This window comes from Mus caroli, chromosome 5 (assembly GCF_900094665.2).
Source record: "Mus caroli chromosome 5, CAROLI_EIJ_v1.1, whole genome shotgun sequence".
NCBI classification, from domain to species: Eukaryota; Metazoa; Chordata; class Mammalia; order Rodentia; family Muridae; genus Mus; species Mus caroli.
In genome coordinates this window covers 98173127-98196511 of record NC_034574.1, presented here as the reverse complement: position 1 = coordinate 98196511, position 23385 = coordinate 98173127, and the positions used below count along the sequence as shown (strand labels likewise).

Genomic DNA, 23385 nt, shown 5'->3' with positions numbered 1-23385 from the left:
CTGTTAGCATTGTTGCTGAGACAAACATGGTAGATCAAGATTAGTAAAGTTTCAATCCTACTTCCTCATAATGTGTAGGTCTATCTTTGGTGTATTTTCTTCATGGTAAGGGAAAGTTTTAAGGAATACACTAAGGACCGCTTGCAAAAGTTTTGAAAGTATAAGTCGAACAATGTTGGGACTTAAAAATATTTACTTCTTTGTTGTGCTCACTGTTTTAGGATCAAAAGGATTTCCTGGAGGAAGGATTTAAGAAGAAAGCCGAGGAAATGAGTGGAGAGATACAGCAACTGAAACATATCATCGAGGATATGAAACGAAACAGTGTTTCTGTTGTGGAACACATCTTAAAAGGATTTGCTACAGTTATTTTTGTTCCCATTTACCGTGCTAGGGAAGCTTTAAGGGGCATTGCTTCACTTTTCAGGAAATGATAAACTGTGACATACACTTTTTTTTTGAAAGCTGCCTCTTCCATTTCCACTCATCGAAGTTTAAACAAAAATAGTGCTGATTAGAGGATATCTGTACCCTGCCCACATGAGATAGAACATACTCTCATGTGTCTGCATAGACATCGTTTGCTTTTAAAGAACTCAGTTTTGAAGCCACTACTATGGAAGCCATGCGATTATCATTACATGTGATCACTGTTGGCTAATTTGACTGGATATAGAATCAGCTAGGCAAAATGGTTTTCAGCACTCCTATGAGGACTATGTAGCCCATATTAGCTTTTGGGTAGTATTTCAGGTTAATATGGTAGGGAACCCATCCTACAGGTGGGCAGCACTGTTCCTGTGGACTGAAGACACAGTAGAAAGATGAAAGAAATCTCCCTACCACTTGTGGCTTCCTGACTATGGATGCTATACAAGAAGCCAGCCTCGACTTCTCTCAGAATGCATTCTCCAGCCTTGTCAGAATGTATCATCATGATTCATGGACCACAACAAACCCTTTCTGAAGTTGGTTTTGTGAGGTTATTTCATCTCAGCAAGAGGAAAAGTCATTGATATCATAACTGTGGTAATCCTGGAATCTATTTAATCATCACTTGTTAGATTGGCAATGAATTTTAATATGACTTGATCTTGGAGTACTATATAGTCAAGAAACAAATTTCAGTCAAGCTATCTGTATAATGATCTGAATTGTACTAAAATATATCCAAAAGATAAAGTCAAACACCATACAACCATGTTATTATTATTAGAAATGCTTCTATCCCTTGCAAACATACAAGAACACAAATGAAATGCCCTCTGGAAGATTAGTAAAATGTCTGATCTACTGGCTTCATCTAGGGAGAATAAGTTGAGGTCAAAAGTTGAAGGGATGTGTGCATTCCATGATGTGCTCAGTCTTACACATTATATGAAGAGTGCAGAGAAAGCAAATTTACATATTAAGATAGAAGCAGTAAGTTAAATCTCACCACTGCACAATGAAATCTCTGCCTCTAGAAATGGAAGAAGCCACTAGAAGGAACCCAAGACCAAGACTCGAGTACCAGGAAGCATAACATTTGCAGCTTAAAGATATTTTCCTTTGTGGCTTTGCTATTTTAAAAGTAATTTAAATAATGCATTTTATGTAAACCCACATATCTAAATATTATTTCAACGGGCAATAAAAATAATTCATGCATGCTGTTTTCACATCATATTTATTTATTTACAAAGTAACAGGGAAACTGTATTAAAAGAGAAATGATAGTATAGAGGATAAGAGAATCCATGGGGTACATGGGAGATGGACAGCTCAGAGATGGCTCAGCGGTCAAGAATGCACAATACTCATCTAGGGTAGCTCGGGGTTCCTGGGGCAGGTAACAACTACCTGTAAATTTAACTCCAAGGGATCTGACTTCCTTTCCTCAAACCCAAGGGCCCCTGGTGCTTCTATCACATATCCCCAGCTTACACATATACATACTTACAGGGAAGATTTAAAGGAATACACTGTTAACATTGATAATGGGCTGTATGAATAAGGAGCCCCAAGGACCCTTATTAGTGCACTTATGAATATAATGTATTTAGAGTGTACCCACCTCCAAGACACCCTCAAATTCCCCTCCCACCTTCATGTTCTCCTCCTCCATCTCTTTCTCTTTCTTCTTACTCTGAATAAAGAAATGCTGGCTTCATGTCCCTGGGTTTTAGATACCATCTACCAGTCCAGGGACAATTTATCATGACCCACACCTCCATAGAAAACACACTCTCTGTCTCCTACTGACCAGATTTCAATTGCTAGTAGTTCCTCAGCTAGGGGTGGGGTCTCATGAGCTCACTGCCTCTCCTTGCTGGATGTTGACTGGCTTCATAGTGTGTATCTTGTGCCAACAACCATAACTACTGTCACAGCCCCATCATATTAAGAAAATATTATTTTAAAACAATATGAGTCTCTATCAGCGGCGTGCGGTGGCGAGATGTCTCACAGGAAATTCTCAGCTCCCAGGCATGGGTCCTTGGGCTTCCTGCCTCGAAAGCGTAGCAGCTGGCATCGTGGGAAAGTGAAGAGCTTCCCTAAGGATGACGCTTCCAAGCCTGTTCACCTCACAGCCTTTCTGGGTTACAAGGCTGGCATGACCCACATCGTCCGGGAAGTTGACAGGCCAGGATCTAAGGTGAACAAGAAAGAAGTCGTGGAGGCTGTGACCATTGTGGAACCCCCCCCCCCAATGGTGGTTGTGGGCATTGTGGGATATGTTGAGACCCCACGAGGCCTCCGGACCTTCAAGACTGTATTTGCTGAGCACATCAGCGATGAGTGTAAAAGGCGCTTCTATAAGAACTGGCACAAGTCTAAGAAGAAGGCTTTCACCAAGTACTGTAAGAAATGGCAGGATGACACAGGCAAGAAGCAGCTGGAGAAGGACTTCAACAGCATGAAGAAGTACTGCCAGGTCATCCGCATCATTGCCCACACTCAGATGCGTCTGCTTCCTCTGCGCCAGAAGAAGGCACACTTGATGGAGATCCAGGTGAATGGAAGCACTGTGGCTGAGAAGCTCGACTGGGCCCGAGAGAGACTCGAGCAGCAGGTTCCCGTGAACCAGGTGTTTGGCCAGGATGAGATGATTGATGTCATCCGCGTGACAAAAGGCAAAGGGTACAAAGGGGTAACCAGTCGTTGGCATACAAAGAAACTGCCCCGAAAGACACATCGAGGTTTGCGCAAAGTTGCCTGTATTGGAGCCTGGCACCCTGCCCGTGTCGCCTTCTCTGTGGCTCGAGCTGGGCAGAAAGGCTACCATCACCGAACAGAGATTAACAAGAAGATTTAAAAGATTGGTCAAGGCTACCTCATCAAGGATGGCAAACTGATCAAGAACAATGCATCTACAGACTATGACTTGTCTGACAAGAGCATCAACCCACTGGGTGGCTTTGTCCATTATGGTGAGGTGACCAATGACTTCATCATGCTCAAAGGCTGTGTGGTGGGGACCAAGAAGCGAGTACTTACTCTTTGTAAGTCCTTGCTGGTCCAGACCAAATGTCGGGCCCTGGAGAAGATTGACCTGAAGTTCATTGACACCACCTCCAAATTTGGCCATGGTCGCTTCCAGACCATGGAGGAGAAGAAAGCATTCATGGGACCACTCAAGAAAGATCGCATTGCGAAGGAGGAAGGCGCTTGATTCCAGGACCACTTTGTGCAGATGGTGGGGTCTCACCAATAAAATATTTCTACTAAAAAAAAATAAAACAATATGATCTTATTTTTAAAGTACTTACATTTATTATTTCAAAATTAAAATGTAGACATTCTTATGATTTCTGGAATCTTGGAGAAGCTTACTTCTGCTCTCTTCATGTTTTGTAAGATGTGATGTTCAAAAGAATGAACTGTGTAAAGGAGTGCTGTTTTATTGGAAGTCATTTTGTTTGCTTCAGTGAAAGCCTGCCTGCCAGGCACAGTCAAGGCAGGTCAGGGTCTGCTATCAGATTTTCTGGCCTGCTGACTCATGGAACTGGAAGAGGAAATACACATGAGGCTCAAGGCAAGGGGATTAACGTTCAATTCATCTTGGTGGAAGGACCAGGAAAGCCTCTGAGTGGGAACAGATATCATGTGTGTACATCAACCATTATTTTTGCTACCTTGTGATATTGTTTCCCATGGTACAGAGGGATATAAGGAGGCTAAGAAAAATAAACTCGAGGCTGATGTGGTATTGACCCACAACATTCCCAATTCTAATTCTTGGCTCTGAGTCTTCTTTCTGACTTTCCTATAATACTCACTCCACCTTCAGAAGCTGCTTGACTTTGGGCTGAAGGGATCACACAGTCTTTAATTTAAGTAGTGACTTTGTTTAGGTGGCCAGAAACATGTCTTTTCAAAACTAGATCCCTTGATTATCTGAATGTGACAATATAAAGCAAGTAACACCAAGCAGGGAAGACTGTCCCAGCCTAAGCCCTCTGCAGATGCTTGTCAAAGGATTCTAGGAGTTCTGGGTGCTGCTGTGGTCTTTGCAGTTTGCTGCCTGCTGCTTCCTTCTGTAGTGCAGGATTTTGCTCAGCCTGGGCTTTTGTTTCTTTTGATGTGGCTGCTTCTACTGCACAAAGGATGCTCTGTGGTTGGTTTGTGGAGCTCCAGCCTGCCTCCCAGCTCTGAGAAAGGTGTTAGAAAGCTCAGGGTAGGACTACTGGCTGCCTTTTTCCATGGCAGTGTACATAGCACTATGGGAGGAAATCATAAGAGGGTAGGCTGCCACATTGGGGGAATTTCCCAAGCACTCCACCTAGATGAAGGTCTATAGGCAATCAATGCTGCTGAGAGGGAGAATCTGTGTTCTCCAAGTAGGAGTCCCCTGTTAGATTATCCAGTCATAAGTGGTCAGCCCTAAATACATATACATACAGCAATACCAAATAGACTCGATAGAGCACATGAGCATGTGCACATGCACACAGATGTGTCTTTACATCCCTCAGAGAAAGGCATCCTGTCCAGTAGCTATGGAAACTACTTCTAATCATTTCTTTCAAGTTTCTGAGGAAAAATTTTCTAAAAGTCCCAAACCCTATGATACTTATTTTTTACAGTATGCCTCAGTGATCAAAGTGTGGTGAAACCAGATTATAATTTTCTCCCTTACTTATTGGTGTTTGGCAGCTATGCTGACCCCCCTAGGACTGAAGTTTTGAATGCAGGTGGTTAGTCTTCAAGATGAATCAGGAATTTCTTAGCTACAAGAATGGATGAGTTCTCAAATCTTTAGAAATAGCACATGATTTTAATTTATTTCAACCATTTAGTTTCTTCATAACAATTTTACCAAAGTATCAGCTCAATTCTTTCCAAAGTTGAGCCATACTCCAATGGCAGCTAATTCTACCCATGCCAACATTGCCCAGTGTGCACATAGTCACCTTCAGTATCATAGATAGAGCCACACCAGAGCTATGTCTTTCTTATATGCTTCTAAGGGTCTTGAATGGCTGAATCTGCATTCATTTTCTCTGGCATAGTTCCTCCAGATTTCCCATTTTATCTTCACTATATCCTGTTGACTTTCTGTGTGAAAACATGAAGGTACCTGAAATGGAAGAGCATGCAAATACAGCTCAGACAGAAAGTGGAAGTGTCATCAAGAGGCTTTTGACTAGGAGGCCGACTACTAAGGTGATATTTGTTCTGCTCAAACAAAACCAAAGTCCATAGCAGACTCTGAAAAACACTTTCATATCATGAAACCAATGACCTGACATCATTTCTGTGGGTGCTGGTGGATCACATTCTCCCTTGGGAATCTTTCAGTATCTCATGGACTATAAATACTTGCTGGCTGTCTTAGGGTTTTACTGCTGTGAACAGACACCATGATGAAGGCAAGTCTTATATAAGACACCATATATTTGGGGCTGGCTTACATGTTCAGAGGTTCAGTCCATTATCATCAAAGGAGGAACATGGCAGTATCCAGGCAGGCATGATGCAGGAGGAGCTGAGAGTTCTACATTTTCATCTGAAGGCTGTTAGCAGAATACTGACTTTCAGAATGCTAGAATGAGGGTCTTAACACCACATCTACTCCAAAAACCACACCCAAAGGAACATACCTACTCCAACAAGGCCACACCTCCTAATAGTACCACTCCCTAGGCCTAGGACATACAAACCAGCAAACTGATTGAGGCAGTGTTTACCTGGTTAGGAATGAAGAAATAGAAGCCTATAACACTGCATGACTGCTCAGTGTAACTCCCTCTCCCTTATCATCAGGCAGCAACCCCAGAGCTGAAAGCTTCAACATGTCCACAGAGTATACATTTTTACTCTCCAGAAGGAAGTGTTCTGTCTTTCACCATCCAGTATTTTTTAAAAATATATTCTATGGCTTAGTTATCTAAAAACAATGGTGATACAAACATTCTATAGCAATCCAATGTTTTCTGCTCTTACATCTTCACTAGTGCAAGGCTCAGGATGGGGAGTAAAGGTCACAGGATTTGTGAACCTCCTTTTAAAATCTTACTTCTTTGTGGTGCTCTGCATTGATATTTCATTGTAGTACATTATTCAGTACTCTGGCCTCATTCTATACAGAAACAGGTATTTGATAATATTCATGTCTTAATAATTTTTCTAGTACTGTACCAAGGTACCATGACCAAGGCAATGTACAGAAGAAATTATTTATTGGAGGGTTATGGTTTCAGAGGGTGATTCTATGATCATGATGGCAGAGAATCTGCACACAGGTGAGCAGGCATGTCCTGGAGCAGTAGCTGAGGTCTTACTTACCTCTGATCCACAAGTACAAGGCAGAGAGAAAGAGCTATATGGGAATGTGAGCCTTTTGTAACCTTGAAGGCCACCCCAGTGACACCAACTCCAACAAGGACACACCCCCTAGTCCTTCCCAACCAGTTCTGCCAACTGGGAACCAAGCATTCAAATCCATTATCCTAAGGATAAAATCACCATATTGTTATGCCATATTGAAATATCTGTTCATGCTTACAACTTCTCAGAATGTTGCTCACATCATGTATCTCCACATGTGTGAAGGTTCCCATCTTTAATAAAATAGCATTAACTCAAAATTTTTTTTCTTCAGTGAAGTCACATAAGTGATTTCTTTTTAAAACATTATTTAGATTTTCATTTTATATTATATATATGGGAAATTTTCCTGCATTGCCTTTGGAGTCCAGTAGAGGGCTTCAGATGTCCTGGAATTGGAATTAGAGATGGTTGTAAGCCTCCATGTGTGTGCTGAGGACAGAACCCATGACCTCTGCCAGAGCCAGTGCTCTTAACCTTTGACCATCTCTGTCCCTCCAATAGAGAAGTTATTTCTTAAGAAGACCACTGGGAGTTCTAACCAGGCCAAAGGAAGTGCCAACTTACAAGGTCCTGAAAATATTCATATGCCTCATGACTTTAAATGAACACAGAGTTGCTTAGCCTGCCAACTCTGTCTTTTCCCTTCAAAATTTCATGTTAACATGGAAGTATTTTTGTGGGCAACTTGATGATTTTAGAAAGTGGATAATTTATTTTCTGTTAGTTTATTAGTTCTCTGAGAATTTGATACAATAGATTATGATCCCATGTCCACTGACATTGCTTCCTTCCCCACACACCCAACTTCATATTTTTTTCTCTCAATCCCATGAAGGACAGATTGTGCTGCCCCTATACTCCAGGGTGCATTTTATTCTCTAGACGTGGGTCATCTCACCAGAGGCTGCAACATTAATGAATAAAGAGCTGACTCTTTTCCCCAGTAACAATAACTCCTTAGCTAGGGGTGAAACTGTGTGTCCCTGTTTTCTCTTTACACTAGATTTCCTTCTGGCCTGGACCAAGAGAGGTGCTAACCTATGTTTAATGATAGACCCCATGGAAGAGTGCAATGAAGTATAAACCTGAACATGCAGGCTCTGACTGTCAGAATAAGTACAGCCATGCATGTTTTCATGTCTTTTGGTGCTAGGGTTAAAAATCCCACACACAAATGATAAACGCAAAAATAACAGAGAATTGTTTCTTACCTTTGGACCTCAGGACTTTAAAATCAGAGTACCAGCATGCTGGTGTCTGGGGAGTTGTCATTTAGGTCAATGACCACTGACTTATGGTGTCTCCTCACACTATGGGAGGGCTAGAGAGTTGTCTGGGGAGCTTTTGTACGAACAGCAATTCCAGCCACAAGACCTCTGCACCTGCCACTTAAACATCTCATGAAAGGCTCTACATCCTGTGGAGTTGAGTCCCAGGACTGAATTTTTCAGGAAGGGAAACTTTTATTCCATTTTATTGGTTGTGATCATAGACTCAGTCTCAGAGCCATGGATCCTATTGAGTTGGAGATTTGATATTTATATATCTTTTCACAAAGTTCACAGAGGATTTAAGTACTCAGGTGACCACCTAGGTGGATGCCATCAACAGTTTAGCAGTTGTAATAGAAAAGTTATTTCTGTCACATAAGTGGTAGAAATACTATCACTGTTATTGGTCCAGGCTAGGTGGAAGGGTATGCAGAATTCCACTTCTAGCTAAGGAGTCACAGCTACTGGCAGGGGTGGAGTGTGGGGATGGAATCAGTCTTTTATTTTTTAAATGTTGCAGCCCCTGGTTGGATGACCACCCTCCAGTGTGAATGTTATAGTACCAAGACTGTATGGGCTTCACAAACTATACTTAGTGCCTTGTCCGGGGACAACTCTAGTCATGCTTGAGAACTCAGTAGCTGTGCAGAAGGCAGCTGACCACTGCAGTGAGCCGAAGGCCCAGTGACTGAGGCTTCCCGCAGACATGCTCCAGAGGCTGCTGATGGTCACACAGCCTGTGAGAAGGAAGTCATTGTTGTCTTTTCAGTTGTAAATAAGTCACATTTTTCATTTTTTACTTATTCCAAGTCTTAATACACCAGAAACTGCTCATGAGAAATTCTCATGAGATGTAATCAAACTGACTTTTCTACTTGGTTCTTTGAAAGCTCCTTTCTGGTTTTTTTTCCCCATTGGGTCACGTCTCTGTACATTTTCCTTGTAGGAATCAGTAGCAAATAGGTAGGGTGTTAAATAAAATAATGAAGAGACATCTGTGAACACCGAGGGAGAGTTGGATCCACTTCAGCGCCTCTAACAGAGAGAATCCAGCCCCTATGTTTCAGTGTTTGAAGGTCATGTGGGAGAAGACTGAGCATGACTATTGGAGGCTCTTCAAGAAAGCAGTGAAGGTAGGGAGGTAGAAGCATGAAAGAGGAGTGAGGGCGAGGAATAGGATCTTAAAGAGGAGTGAGTGTGAGGAACAGGGAGCACGGGAGAGTAGTGAGGGTGAGAAACAGGGAGCACAGGAGAGGAGTGAGGGTGAGGAGCAGGGAGCACGGAAGCTATGAGGTGAGCATGAGGAGGTGTCTGATGGTGTTGACACACTGCAGCTCCTGAAAAACCTGAGAAAACAAAGCACCTTACCCTCTTTTCAGCCTTGGGAACCAAACTCAGTGACCTGAATGATGACCTATTATACCACCCAAGATCATGTATGTGCATGTGTGTACATGTATGTGTCTGTGTGGGTGTGTATGTCTGTGCACTGTAATATATGTGCATATGTGTGCACATGTGTGCACATGTTCATGCTCATGGATACAGCAGGCCTGTCTACATGCAGTTGAAAGACTTTAACTATGTCATACATACACCTGACATGAAATTGTGAGTCTGGGGGTTCGACTTATGAGAATTTACCATCCAAACTGAATGCAGTTTCAGCTTAGCAGAGTTGCTGTGCAACCTAAACTCAGGTCCTCAGGCTTGAATGGCCAGGGATCTACAAACTAAGCCATGTGTCTACAACCCAGGTACTTCTGCAGAGTGCTTGTAGACACTGGATTTTCCCACTGTCATACCTATGTGTCACATCTAGAAAGGCTTCCTGGCATGGGTGATGGTTTTAGTTGAAAACTTCACTGAAGTCTCACAACTGTCATTGTGACTCTTCAGTGTCTGCTGTCTCCCTGACCTCCATAGTGAAAGCCTCCCGCAGGGCTTCCAAAGTCAGTGTGGCTGTGTGATTTTCAGCTGTCTGTGTTATTCCACAGTCTGTCATCTGTCAGAGAATACCTACTGAGAAAATATAGTAAAAAGGCAAAATGAGAAGTTTATTATTTTAAGATCCAATGTAAATTCTTGATAAAAATGTTTGTAAAAAGAGATTTATAAAATCTCTCAACATACCTTCAGAGCAGGGCAGGGACATAAATAAGAATATGAACACCAGAAGAGACCTGAACAATGAAAGAGTGACGTTACAGTCCCATTAGAGAATGTTTTCATGGTCTCCAAGAGTGGGAGAATAAGGTAAAGGAGAGGGTGCAGCCAAGTGTAAGGGGTTGAGAGTCTGTGGGTTCCCTCAATTGTGACAGTTAGAGTCTTTAGAAAAAAATCACATACTGACCTGCAGTGAGATTCTCACACTAGTCTTTGAGTTTTGGGGTCTCCCATGTAAAGTGGGGTTCCCATAAAGTAATGAACCCAGTTCTGTGTCAGATGAAGCCACCGTTCCCAAGCCCAGGCCACACTCCTGAGCACAGCATCTTTTCTGCTGCAGCAGGCTTCAGATCTGGACCCAGCAACTTCTGAGTCAGCCTTTGAGCTCACTCAAGCACCACAGGAAAATGGAGGAGCCTTTGATTTGCCTTGGCTTTGGTGGGCATGGACTTTGAGACTGCATGTTCAAGTTAGAACCGACTTGGACTCAGTGAATGGGAAAGTCCGTGGGAAACAAATGTCTTAGTGTAGCTCTGAGAGCAACATCCCAGGAGGGGGAGGGCAAGCCCATCACAGGGATGCTAACTCTGCTTGGAATTGGCTGTATATGTGGGGTGAAATCGTCTGTTGGGAAAAAAGTGCATTGCTAGTCTCTTTGTGTTGTCACAGATTCCTTGGAAACAAAACAGAATAAAAATAAAAAATAAAATATAATAAAATAAAACGGTCTCCCCCACACCATATAAACAAAACCAAACAAAAAAACCAAAGCAACTTGAGGTAAAATGTCTACACAAATACCACTGATCTCCTTTTGTGTTAGCCATCATATGCTGGGCATGGCTTCTACCCATTAAGTATGGCTAATTACCCACTGACTACTTTGGAGAAAACAGACGTTTCCTTTGCAAGCAGTTGTCAGTTAGTGTTAACTGAATGTTAGTGTTAACAGAATGGTTAGGCATAGAGCCTGTGTTCAGGACCCATCTCAGTACTGTGATCCCCTCTGACTTACACCTGTGCAGGTCCTGTGCATGCTTCAACCATCTCTGTGAGTTTATATGTGTGTCAGTCTTGTGTCTGAAAGACATTTGATTCCTTTTGTCTTCAATCACCTGTGGATCTCACAATCTTTCTGCCTCCTCTTCCATGTATTTCCCTGAGAAGAGAGGTGTGATGAAGATGTCCCAGTTAAGACTGAGAGTACAAAGTGCCTCCTTATCTGCACATTGACCAGTTGTAGGTCTCTGTGTCAATTTTCATCTACTGCAAGAGGTTGTCGGTCTCTTTGTTGATTTCTATCTACTGCAAGAGGAAGCATCTCTGCAGTGGACTGAACGAGGTCAAAGTAGTATGTCAGAAGGAGTCACTTTATTGCTGTGGTCTTCTGTCAGAGCATCAGTATTTGATTCTACCCTAGGCCTATGGCATAACAATTCAGGTTTGGGTCCCTTTAGTAATGCCATGTGTAGGCTTCATCTCATGGAGTGGCCTTAAATCCAATGAGAAAGTGAATGGTTACTCCTAAGTGCACAACCCACAGTATTGTAATCATGGTTGTTATAATTAACTCAACAGGGATACAGAAAAACCTAGTGATGTGCTGAATGCTGAATGTGCTCCTTCAGCCTTCCCAGCTGGGAGGTAGTGCTCCGTACCACCTGGCACGCAATGAATAGAAACAATAATATCATTCTTACTTACTGAATATACAGTTAGGCATCACTTTACTCAGATATAAGCAGGTTTTGGAGAACTGAGAATGGACTGTCCAATAACCAGCTTTGGACTCCTCTCTCTCATTTTAAGGAAGGGTGTGATTGCCTCCTGCTCCCACATGTCCCACAAGAATTTGAAATACCTTGAGAACTGAGGGAAAGTATCACAGTTTCCCCATAAGAACTTCAAACCCCAGGACAGGGAGGGAAGGAGCAGCATGATTAACCTTACATATGATGAAATTATCTTAGAAAAGGGAGGCAGGTGTGGAAGTGGCAGGAGTGGAGGAAGCCGATATGGAAGAGGCAAGTGTGGAGGAGGCAGGTATAGAAGAGCAGGTGTGGAAGAGGCAGGTGTGGATATGGCAGGTGTGTTACAAAAACGTGCTATTGTTCCTGTCCATAAGAGTTTATCCAAATGAGCCTATCTAATCACCTGGACTAGAAAATATCTCTCAAAAAGTTGTCAATTAAAACACATATTATACTCAAACATAAGTATAGATGGTACTATTTGTGTATTTGTTAGTCAACCCTCAGTTAGAAAGTGTAACTCTTTCTTTGCCTTCTTTGATTTTTTGGAGGAAGGGGGTGCCAGTCCAAATCCCCAGCCTGTTGTCCTGATGTGAGGCAGTGGGCATGCTCATTCTCTCTCTCTGAGAAATCCCTTTCCCATTTGGAACTTATAGACTTCCACTGTTGGTCTCCCCTCCTTTCTTGGTCCATAACCAGAGAGCACGACCCACTCTCCTACCTCTTAGTGTGCTCCTCCTCTTCTGTATAGCTGACAAGGTTTGCAGCCTGTTTGCCCTCTTGCTCTGGAACACCAATAAAATTGTCTTTCTGTTTGTCCCTAAGCCCATTCTTGATTTCCTTTATGTGAGGAGTTATGAACCCACAAAAGAAACCCTGTCGCCCTACTAACAAGGAAATAAATTTTATTCCATATGAATGCATCTGAGGATGGTATCTGTTCACCATCTTTCTATGCTGTGCTCATCATGGGCCCAATGAGGCATCTCCTCCCATTTCAACCTACTGCACTCTATAAAACAGATCCTTGGCTTATAAAGCACCTCATTTGGTACTGAAACTTGAATTTACAAATGGGTGGTTCCCATTTCCCACCACTTGCACATGGACTTTCCAGCCATTGGATTGCTAGACTAATCACTGGCTGATTGGTAAGCTCCCCTCACCTCTAGTCAGCTTAAATGGCTCATGGTCTCAAAGGGGGGGGGGGCATTGAATTCATAGCAACCTTCTGGTGCCCTGATGGAGGTGTTCACAGTCATGACTGGCCTTCCTGATGACTCATCAACTTTTCCCTTGGCTGAGATGTTTGTCTCTCCTCGAGATGGTTTCGCTGCTGTAAAATCCTAGGCCTAGGTAAAGCGTTCTCCTTTCACTGTGGTGCTGGCCCTGAGTTCAATCTCTAGTTTCACGTCATGAAGGCCTGATGATCTGGCCTCGATGTCTGCTCCTAGTTATTAATTTACCTTCAGGACTGGTAGGGATAATGGATAACTTCTATTCTCACTCAAAAGGGAAAGTCTTCCTTGTTACTTCCAGACTCCCTACTGGGATACCTCCCAGTCTTAAAGGCCTCTGAATTCTCAGACTAAATTAGCCTCTGATACCCACTAAGTGAAAACTCTAAATGGTTGCTTTATGGTGCTTAAAAGGTAAAAATCTTTTACAACCCTCAGCAGTGATCCAGAAAATGAAAAGATTTCTGTGTGCATGCTTCTCCCCACCTGTGCTCCAGTTAACTTGCTTTCTGTTTTCTACCTCTCCCCTCCTGCTCTCTTGCTCCCTGCCCTAATGAGCAGCTACAGCCTGCCACCACAGCTGCCAGATGTTGCTCCCGTCTTAGATTTCTACTTCCTGGGAAAGTTTATTTCTGGTTTCTTTCCATTCTGGCCCTTGACAGCTGTGGCTAAAGAAGAAGCAACCAAGTTGCACTGTGTACCACTGAGCCCCACCACTTTGCCACTCCAAGCACAGTGGCAGGGGCTGCCTGCAGTGACAGGGAGAGGCTGCCTCAAATGCACAAATTGCCCTGTCTACTAGAGAAAATGTGTCTATTTGTCCCTGCTGATACATGGCCACACTTCTGCCATTCCATTTTAAGGTATAACAGACACAAGATTTTTCCCCTGACAGGCAGAAGTATCACTTCAGTGCCATTTTATCTAAGGGCAGTCACATGGCTAGCTGTAGTTCACTGCCATTTTCGTTAAAACCAGTCTCCTGGCTATCTGCCATCTTTGGTATGGGTAGTTCTTCATTGTCTTATTATTTTAGAACAGCCTGATTTAAGGTCTCCAAAGACACTTTCCAATTAAATTAAAGATTTCATAGAATTACTATCCTCCCTTGGTAAATAATAATTTTAATATTAATTTTAAGATTTATAACAATAAAAATCTTAAAGACCATTGCCTTAAAGATAGGTTTAGCCAGGTGGTGGTGAAGCAGGAATAATACTTCAACCACCAAGACCTGAGGGTTTCAAACATACACCTAAGAAAAGTTTTTCTTCCAAACCTACTAAACTTTGTTCTCTCTATATAGGGGAGTGTGTGGATGTTTGTTCCAGGACAGCTCCAGAGAAGCAACCCAGAAACACTCGAATCTACTCTCACAGACACAGACACTTCTACTGGACCTGCTCCTTCCTATCCACAGATGGTTCCACAGACCCCAGAAAAGCAAAGAAACAGCTAACTCTGAGACTGGACCTACATGCTCACCTCCATTTTCTTAGATTTCCCAGAGACACATTGCCCAAAGTCAGCAGAAAACAACTAAAGATCAGGACGACCTTATTCCTGCTTCACCACCACCTCTCTCTAGTTTCTCCTTTTTAATGTCAAACCAAAATGGAGGAATGTTGGCATATCTTCTAGGCTCTGCCCAACAGTTACCTAGCAACAGCCAGGTAGGCCTAGCTTGCTATAAAAGAGACTGTTGGCATCTCTGACTCTCTCTGACTCTCATCTCCTTTTGCTCTCCATAACCCCTTTCTCCCTCTCTGCTCTTCCCCTTCCCCTCTCTCTTCACATGTCCTCCTCCTCCTCCTCTTCTTCTCTCGCTCTGTCTCTCTCTCCCTCTCTCCCTCTCTCTCCCTCTCACTCTCTCTTTCTCTCTCTCTCTCTCTCTCTCTCTCTCTCTCTCTCTCTCCCCCCTCCCTCTCTCTTTCTCTCTGTTTGTGTGCAGGAGTGTGAGTTTGTGTGTATCTTTGTCTCCTCACTTTTCCTGTCTCTAATCCACTCTCAACTCTCCTTCCCATGCCCCAGTATATACTCTATTCTACACTAGACTCCTTCTATGGCTGGTAANTGGGGAATGGGCAGGGATGCCTGAGCATGGGCCTGCTGAGGTACCCCCTCCCACCACACCATACAGCGCTCTATAAAACATATCCTTGACTTTATAAGACACATCAGTATTTGCTTTCAAACCAAAGAAAATACCACCCTATTTCAAAAGAGATAAAATAAACTATGCCTAAAACAATTTTTAAATAATANTAAAAAATTCTCTTTCTGCAACNATGNGCTANTTCTGTGAAAGCCTGGCNGTGACCTCCAAGCNTTCCATCTGACAACCTTGTGGAANTCGCCTTAACTGTGTAGGCTCAACTTATTTTGTAGTCTCTGTTTGCTTTGTAGTTTAGAAAGTCCTGTTGGCTTCCATGGCTAAGGTTCTCTGAGTATGAGAGAGCTGGGAGGAGAAGGGAGTTTCCAGTATTTATCAGAAACAAACACAGCTCAGTATGGGAATAATGGTTGGCACCCTTGCCAAGCCCTCTCCAAAGAAAACTTGCCTTCACTTTAAAAAAAAAACTGTAAAACAGTTGATTATGCATACAAACTCATAACCTAGTGGAGAGATACTTTTCTCTTACATTCGTAAGTATGTCTGAGAGAGATGGGTCGGGCTATTGTGAAAAAAAATCCCCACTTAATGAAAATACATTATTTCTCAAATATAATAAACACTGATTGCAGTTTCCCCTCCCCATTCTCCTCCCTATCTCCCCTCTCATTAGAAAACAAACAGGCTTCTAGAAACAATAATAAAATAAAGTAAGAGAAAGCAAAAACTAACACATCAGAATAGAACAAAACAAACAGAAGGGGAAAAATACCAAGAGAAGGTACAGGAAACAGACCCACTCCTTCACACACCTGGGGACCCCACGAGAGCAGCTTTCTTGCCAGCTTTGCACTCTGCCTCTGAAGTAAGATAAGGCCTAGGTGGGAAGAGACCATTGCGATTTAGTCTTATCATATTCTATTCAGTATAGAAGGCAGCCAGACCTGGGATGTGCAGTCCTTGTCACAAGTTACATTTTGTCATTATCAGAGAAGCAGGGTTGTTCATCCAGATAAGGATTGGGAGAGTTCATTCACTGTCTGGTTATTGTTAGCACCAGGACACTCCAAACCCTGGCCTAACTATGTGACCCTTGACCTGTGTTGCCAGAGCAATGACCCTCAATCCCACAACCCATTCATCTCAGTTCCCACCCTCACTGGCATGATGTCATTTCTGGATAAATTAGGAAGTCACCCCCTCCTCCTTCTCTTTTCCTCTTCTCTGCCCTTCTACCCACTTCGCCACCCCCTCCCCCATCCCTGCACAATAAACCTCTCCCATGTGGAATCATCTTGGCCTGGTTTGCTGTTTGGTTTATCTGCTCAAAATATATAGATTAATATTATCTGATATTAATTAATATATGTTATATTTGCTTCCTGGGGGTAAGAGGCCAGCATAGGTAGGGTCTAATTCAGAGGTTAAAATACCTCCCAACTCCTTTTCTCATGTTGCTGTATTTGAACCCCCTGGTGTCCCTGATTGCTGCTCAGTTTACCCCTTTCTTTGTAAAATCATGAAGGAGCCTTTCTGGGTTGTGGCCTGGAGTATGTAAGAGTGATGGTGTTACCATTTGCCTGAGGGAGAGTGAGGAATGAGCTGCAGTGTAAGAGCTAACATTGATGAATTCAGCAGAAAGGAGAAAGACAAGGAAAAGGTGACAGGTCAGGCCCTAAGAGAAGCTTCCTGAGGTGGGGTGGACTGTGAGGTGCAGTGCACCCTGAGGGAGTGTGGGTCTCCTCAGAGACTATCCTCACTCCCTCTGTGCTTTTCTGTGGCAGCACTTTCTGGTTTTCTCCCCTTTCACATTGGGTTCTCTCTCTGATTTCTTAACAGCCTTAGCAGCTGGGTCATTCTTACAGATTTCCACTGAGCTACTCAGAAACATTTTATTCCCCTGCTTTTTCTAATCACACACCCAAAGTGGTACAAAATAAGGGAAGCCCAAGTAAGAATGGTGAATGTAAACAGCCTAAAGGTTCGCTTAGAAGGTTGGCTTTCTTGCAGAAACCCCATCCCAGCATCTCAGCATCTTCTCTCCCATTTCTTGGTGCTTTTCTTCACAATAGTGTTCTCAAGCCGCCCCCTGAAAATTCAATCGTTTTCTTTGAAAAAATACTTTATATTATTTGTGGGTGCATGCCTGAGTGTATGTATGTGTACTACATGGGTACGGGTGTCCACAGAGGTGAGGAGTGGGTATCACAGCCATTGGAAATGGGGTGTAGGCATTGAGAGCTACCAGATGTAGGTGCCTGAGAACCAAACTCAGGTCTTTTACAAGAGCAGCAAGTGTTTTAAAACTCTGAGCCCTCTATCCACACAAGCCATGCCCCATTTTTCATGCCAGTAGTTGCGCTGATGTAAACACATATATATTTATTTACTCCTGACATGTAAGAAGCAGGCTGGAAGAGCTGAGTTTTGTCATAACATGATTTTCCTGTGTCTATCTATAAAGTACTTAAAAGGCTGCAGGGTCAAAAATATGTGGGACTACTGTCATTTGCTATTTCATGTATATATATATATATATCTGTATATCCATATCTATGTGTATATATACATAGATATAGATATACAGGTATAGATATCTATAATTACCAGAAAAGTTAGCAATACTAAGGGGTCACTTGTTACCAGGTTCAGTCAGTAAAATATCTTTCCCTATAATTTAGAAATTCCAGGCCATACCACCTCTTCCCCTAAAGATAAAGTAACATCTTAGACATGTCCCCAGAGATCCATATGGAAGAACCCACAAGTATCATCCTTAACAACTAGGAATGGCTAGTGGCCAGTCAGAAAAAAACTGGAGATCTTGTCTGCCATTATGTAGTCACTGGTGGTGGTGGAATTGTGAACCTCTATCACACAGGCAAATCTTACTAGAGGACCAAGCTAACTGCGAAGACAAATTGTTAGTGCCACCAGGCAGGCCTTCCTGAGTCTCATCTCCCCAGCCACAAGGCAAGCCTGGAGTGTGAGGAGAGATAGATTGGGCAGGGCTGGAAAGTCAGAGCTGGCCTTTGTGCCTCAGCTGCTGTTCATGTTTCTTGGTAGATAAAGGGACTTTTTCTAAGACTCCATATCTGTTTATTCTTTAACATCTTCCTGGAAAAGGCCAAGCGTGTTCCCCTGATAAGGAGTAGGACAAGAGTGAAATAATTTCATGCATTAACTATTAAACTTTTAGTAGTGTGATGTTGTTGCCTGTGCCCTGGACTACCCACTGCTGGATCCTATCTGCTTTTGGGGGTAGGAGGTGAGATGGCATGGGCATCAACAACACAGACTCCAGGAGCAAGTGAGAAACTGCACAAGCTCCTTTAATATTTTCCTCCTGAGCCACATTGGTCCCAAGCAAGCATCTCTTCTACACAATTGGCTGGCATTGTCTGCACCAGCAATCCTTGGCCCCTCAGGCAGTCTTCATTTAGGTCCTCCTGTAGGAGAAGCTTTTGTGGTTTTTTGAGGCTCCCAGCATTTACACAGAGGTGGCCCAGGTTTCCTGCTACTGTGTGATATATTATTTTTAAAAGGAACATTAAACCTGACTTTTCTCGCTTAGTATTTGCCCATTTCTCTGTTGCTGGTTCCGTTATTACTTATGGCTCCTACTGCCTTCATCTTGTCTCCCGAATCAGCTTAGTTATCAAGGGAATAGTGGATTCCAGACCCCTCCTTCATCGCTACTGTTCTGCTTTTCAGGTTGTTGTTTAATTTGCAGTGCAGTCTCACAGCAGAGGGATCCACACAGCATTTTTGTATACAATACCATGGGCATAACTGGTCAGAGGGCTATTCAGCTATGACACTATTCTAATTGGTCAGGAGACTGTACACCTACTCTTGTGTCGTTTTGTGGTCCAGGATAGCACCACACTAGAGAGAGCAAGCAGCCTGTGTGTCTATGACACCTTATTCTGTGAAGGGTTTGTTATGAAAGCATGGGGATGTTAATTTGGATCTGCAGTGAGATGCTGGGCATGGCAGTGTGTGCCTGTAATCCCAAGACTGGGGTGGGGTCAGAGACAGCACGGCCCTGAGGCTCACTAGTCTCTCTCTCTCTCTCTCTCTCTCTCTCTCTCTCTCTCTCTCAATATAATAGAGAAGTGTTAGAGGCAATCCCCCTCCTGCTGTTCCCCACAATGATGTCTCAGCAGAGCCACTCAACTGACAAGAGTTGGACACATGCCTGCTTTGCTCCAGACCAGGGACTCCTCTGGCCTTCTTGGAGTTCAAGAACCTGCTGACATGAAATTCTTCCCAGTCCTGGTGTGGACTCTGTGTGAGTTCTACCTGGGACTGCAGATGGGTGGCCTTGCTGACACATCAGATGAATAGCCAGAGTTCAATGAAGTTGAAACAAGGTAACAGTTTATCTCCATGCCACTTACCTGCTCCTTTGTTCCTTCATCACTCTGAGCTCTGCACCTAATGTCTAGGAGAATAAATTAAGGACCTTGAAGCTAGGTGCCAGGATATAGCCCAGATTGATGTGTTAAAATGCCGGGTAGGCCAAGGCAGTTCCATGTGGAAGAGGTTTTATTGGAAGGGAGAGACAAGGTAGTGGCAGAAAGAGAAGAGGGTGAGAGAGAGAGTGAGGAAGGGGCGTTCTCATTTATATGGAAAATGCTGTAACACAGGTGAGTCAAGTGGATGCTGGGAATATGGTGCCTGTTGTCTTGGCAACCAGTCAGAAGGTAGCAGAACATTCTGTTGCCTATGTGATGTCACAGGTTTGGGATATCCTGATGCCAACACTGCCTCCAAGGGGTACTCCCTTGTTTAATTTTTCATGTCAAAAGACAATGGATAACTCTGCAGCTCCCCTCTCACTTTGTGTTTCATCCTTTACAAATGCTGTTCAATTTCCCATCAGGGACAAAGTTCAGATCCCAAACTGTCTGCCTACCTAAGGGAACAGAAATTAAAGCTTTCATTTTTAAGCTTCCATCTCTGAAGTGAGTTTTCTTAGCTTCTATGCAAAACACAACTCCTACTTACTATTCCTCAATTATTTCTTTTAAAAACAGGTTTTAGATTGACTGATGTGTTTTATGAAAATGAAAAAGAAGTCAGGTATATGTTTGGTGGATGCCTGGTGTCTTAGTTAGGGTTTTACTGCTGTGAACAGACACCATGACCAAGGCAAGTCTTATAAAAAACAGCATTTAATTGGGGCCGGGTTACAGGTTCAGAGGTTTAGTCCATTATCATCAAGGTGGGAGCATGGCAGTATCCAGGCAGGCATGGCACAGGCAGAGATGAGAGTTCTATGTCTTCATCCAAAGGCTGCTAGTAGAAGACTGACTTCCAGGCAACTAGGGTGAGGATTTTAAGCCCACACCCACAATGACATACCTACTCCAACCAGGTCACACCTATTCCAACAAGGCCACATCTCCAAATGGTGCCACCCTCTGGTCCAAGAATATACAAACCATCACACCTAGTATGTTGAGGTGAAAGGGGTGCCTCTGACAGCCAGTGTTGAAGCATCCCTTCTTCCTGAGGTACCAGCCACACAATTGTATAGTATAGAATATAGTTTATTTAAGACATGGAGAGGGAAGTTGAGGGGGTAGTAGAGACAGAGAAAGAGGGATAGAGGGGGGAGGAAGGAGGAGGAGGGACAGAGAAGAAAGAGGGTAAGAAAGGAAGAGAGGACTATTGAGCAAGAGAGAGAGGGAGGGGAGTGTACAAGCAGCCCCTTTTATAGTGAGTCAGGTCCACCTGGCTATTAACAGGTAACTGTGGGGCAGCCCAGAAGAAATGGCAACAGTGATGGTTCCTGCTTTAGAAAACACATGTTTAAAACATTAAAGCTCATTGATCAGGAAGCACTGGGAATTTCCCCTGAGAGAAGCACACTTGCATACTCCCGGATTTTGTAATTTCCACTGATGGATGCCTGGGTTTTACTGTGCTTTATCTGTGCCAAGAAGGCTGGAAGAAACTGGAGATGGGTTCCAAGTAAAGAGAAGGTAAACACATTCCACATTGGAATCCTGCTGTCCCTTGGCTGCAACAGAGTATCACACTGGCTTTTCTGACAGCCAGGAATCTCTGACCTCCCCTGCCAGCCTTGGCCAAGTTAACATGGCCTTATTTTACTTTACTTTCAGTTTTGTTTCTGCTGCAGCATGTGATTTCTTTCAAGTGTGTGTGTGTGTGTGTGTGTTTGTGTGTGTGTATGTGTGTGTGTGTGTGTGTTCAGCTCACATAAAAGAGGAGCAAAGAGAGCAGGAGGGAGGAGAGCAGAGGTGATCCCTAGGAGAGAGAAGCAGCTGAGAACTGCACTTGGACCTGTGCTGTGGGGACCAGGTATATTTAAGGAGCAACTTAGTCTGGACCTCAGCTTGATTTCCAATTCAAAGTGGCACCTGAGGGAAGGGGCAGGGAGGCAGGTTCTGATCTCTCTGGTCTGCAGGGGCCTGTGGCTGGCTTTAGGTCTAGGAAGGTCAGTTTCTTTCCTCTGAAAAAAGACAGCTACAAAGTGGCAGCCTGACACTCTTGGCTGCCCTGCATCACAGGGGTTGAGAGGTTAATGCAGTGTTCCCGCAAAGCAGACTGTTGAGAAGGATTCAACTGCGTGGATTCAGAACTCTTCAGCTGGGGAACAATGGTACCGGTAAGTAAAAAGAAATTAATATAAGTCTCTGAGAGGTATGCTTTCTTTCAGAATAGATCCAGTAATTGTTGCTGGGGTTGTGTTGCTTGTTTTCTTTCTTGTCCTGATACTGGCCAGTCTATCTAGGATAAGAAATGTGAACCAGCTGTTAAGGAAGGGCTGCGACTTTTGCAGGAGCACCAGGAAGGCATATCAGAAACAGAGAGAAATGAAAAAGAAGGTGCACGCAGAAAAATAAGTAAAATAAGAAATATAAAAAGAGAAAAGGAAAAGAAACCAAAATATAAAGATACAAAAGATAATATAAAGAATGAAGATCAAAATATTAAGTCAATTTACCCTTCTCTCGAGGACTTTGACTAAAGAGGCAGCCTTCATCAAAGGCTTAAAGATAACTCTCAGGGAAAGAGGAGTAAGTATCAGAAGCAGCCACTGTGCCTCCTCTCTTTTCTCTGGCAGAATTCCCAGAAGAAGGAGATAAAGAATTAGACATGAGAGAGAGAAAGTAAGTTTCAGAAAAGCAGTTATCCCCTGTTTTGGATCTTTTAGCAAAAAAGAGAAAAAATGAAAATAAGCTATTTCAGAGCTCTCCTAGGGACTGAGGGAAAACGGAAGACGTCCTGCTTCCTCTCTGGCTCCTATGGAGATATTCTTAGCTCTGGTTAGGATATCTGTGTCCCTTTGAGACATCAAGTTCTATTCCCTGTCTATTGTCTGTTTTTGGTGCACCAAATTGTCCATATGTCTGTCAATTCATGTTTGTTTTTGATTGGTTGTCTGAATGATTGTTGTTCTGTGTTTCATGTTGAAAAATATAAATGGTTAAAACTTTATCTGCTGGCTGTCCATCCTTTGATTTAGTTTAACTTGTTTAAAAAGCAGTCTCAATTTGCACAGCACAAACTGATAAGTTACACTGCACTGTGGCTAGGAGTCAAATACAGCTGAAAAAGCCCTGCTGAGGGCCAATTGCAAATGGAGCTATTAAAGGGGCAGGCAGCCTTTTGCTTGTAACAGAAAGTTAGCTTAAAATTGGGAACTCAGGGTTGGAGTCTTTCTAAAAAACATGAACAAACACAAGAAAACAGGTCTTTAAGGATACTTCAAAATAGGGATAATTTTTGGGCCAGGACTCTGGCAAAATGTTCAGATTGAGAAAAGTTTGCATTTGGGTTGAGGCTGAGCTCGGAGGGGAGCAGCTTCAGAGTGGCTTGTGTGGCACTTCTTTTGTTTTGCAAACCGTGACTAGGGAAACCTGAAACTTCAGCTCTCCCTCCCTTTCTTTTAGCTGAAAGAGCCTTGTTACAGACCTAGCCAGATGTTGTTCTAAATAAAATTTAAATTCAAAGTTTATAAAAGGTCAATCAGGCTGTGGAATTTATCAAGACAT

The 23385-nt window shown here is 43.1% G+C and overlaps 2 protein-coding genes and 1 pseudogene across 4 annotated transcripts in view; all 3 read left to right on the top strand.

Moving 5' to 3' along the window:
• LOC110294315 (guanylate-binding protein 6-like) overlaps positions 1-23385 on the top strand; it is a 165957-nt gene that overhangs the window by 23450 nt on the left and 119122 nt on the right. The window contains exon 10 of one of the 2 annotated variants that reach the window (XM_021162459.2): positions 222-1650. The exons of the other annotated variant lie outside the window; for it this stretch is intronic. Within the exon in view, the coding sequence (XP_021018118.1) occupies positions 222-434 (213 nt within the window). The 3' untranslated portion in view covers positions 435-1650. Of the gene's footprint in view, positions 1-221; positions 1651-23385 lie in introns of those variants that run through there. 2 annotated transcript variants of the gene reach the window in all.
• Positions 2407-3724, top strand: LOC110294446 (annotated as a pseudogene). The gene has a single exon (XR_002377939.2). The product of XR_002377939.2 is annotated as a 60S ribosomal protein L3 pseudogene (transcript).
• Positions 21539-23385, top strand: part of LOC110294195 (guanylate-binding protein 6-like) — a 27902-nt gene continuing 26055 nt past the window's right edge. The window contains exon 1 of the mRNA XM_029477690.1: positions 21539-21995. Coding sequence (XP_029333550.1) covers positions 21987-21995 — 9 coding nt within the window. The 5' untranslated portion in view covers positions 21539-21986. The remainder of the gene's footprint in view (positions 21996-23385) is intronic.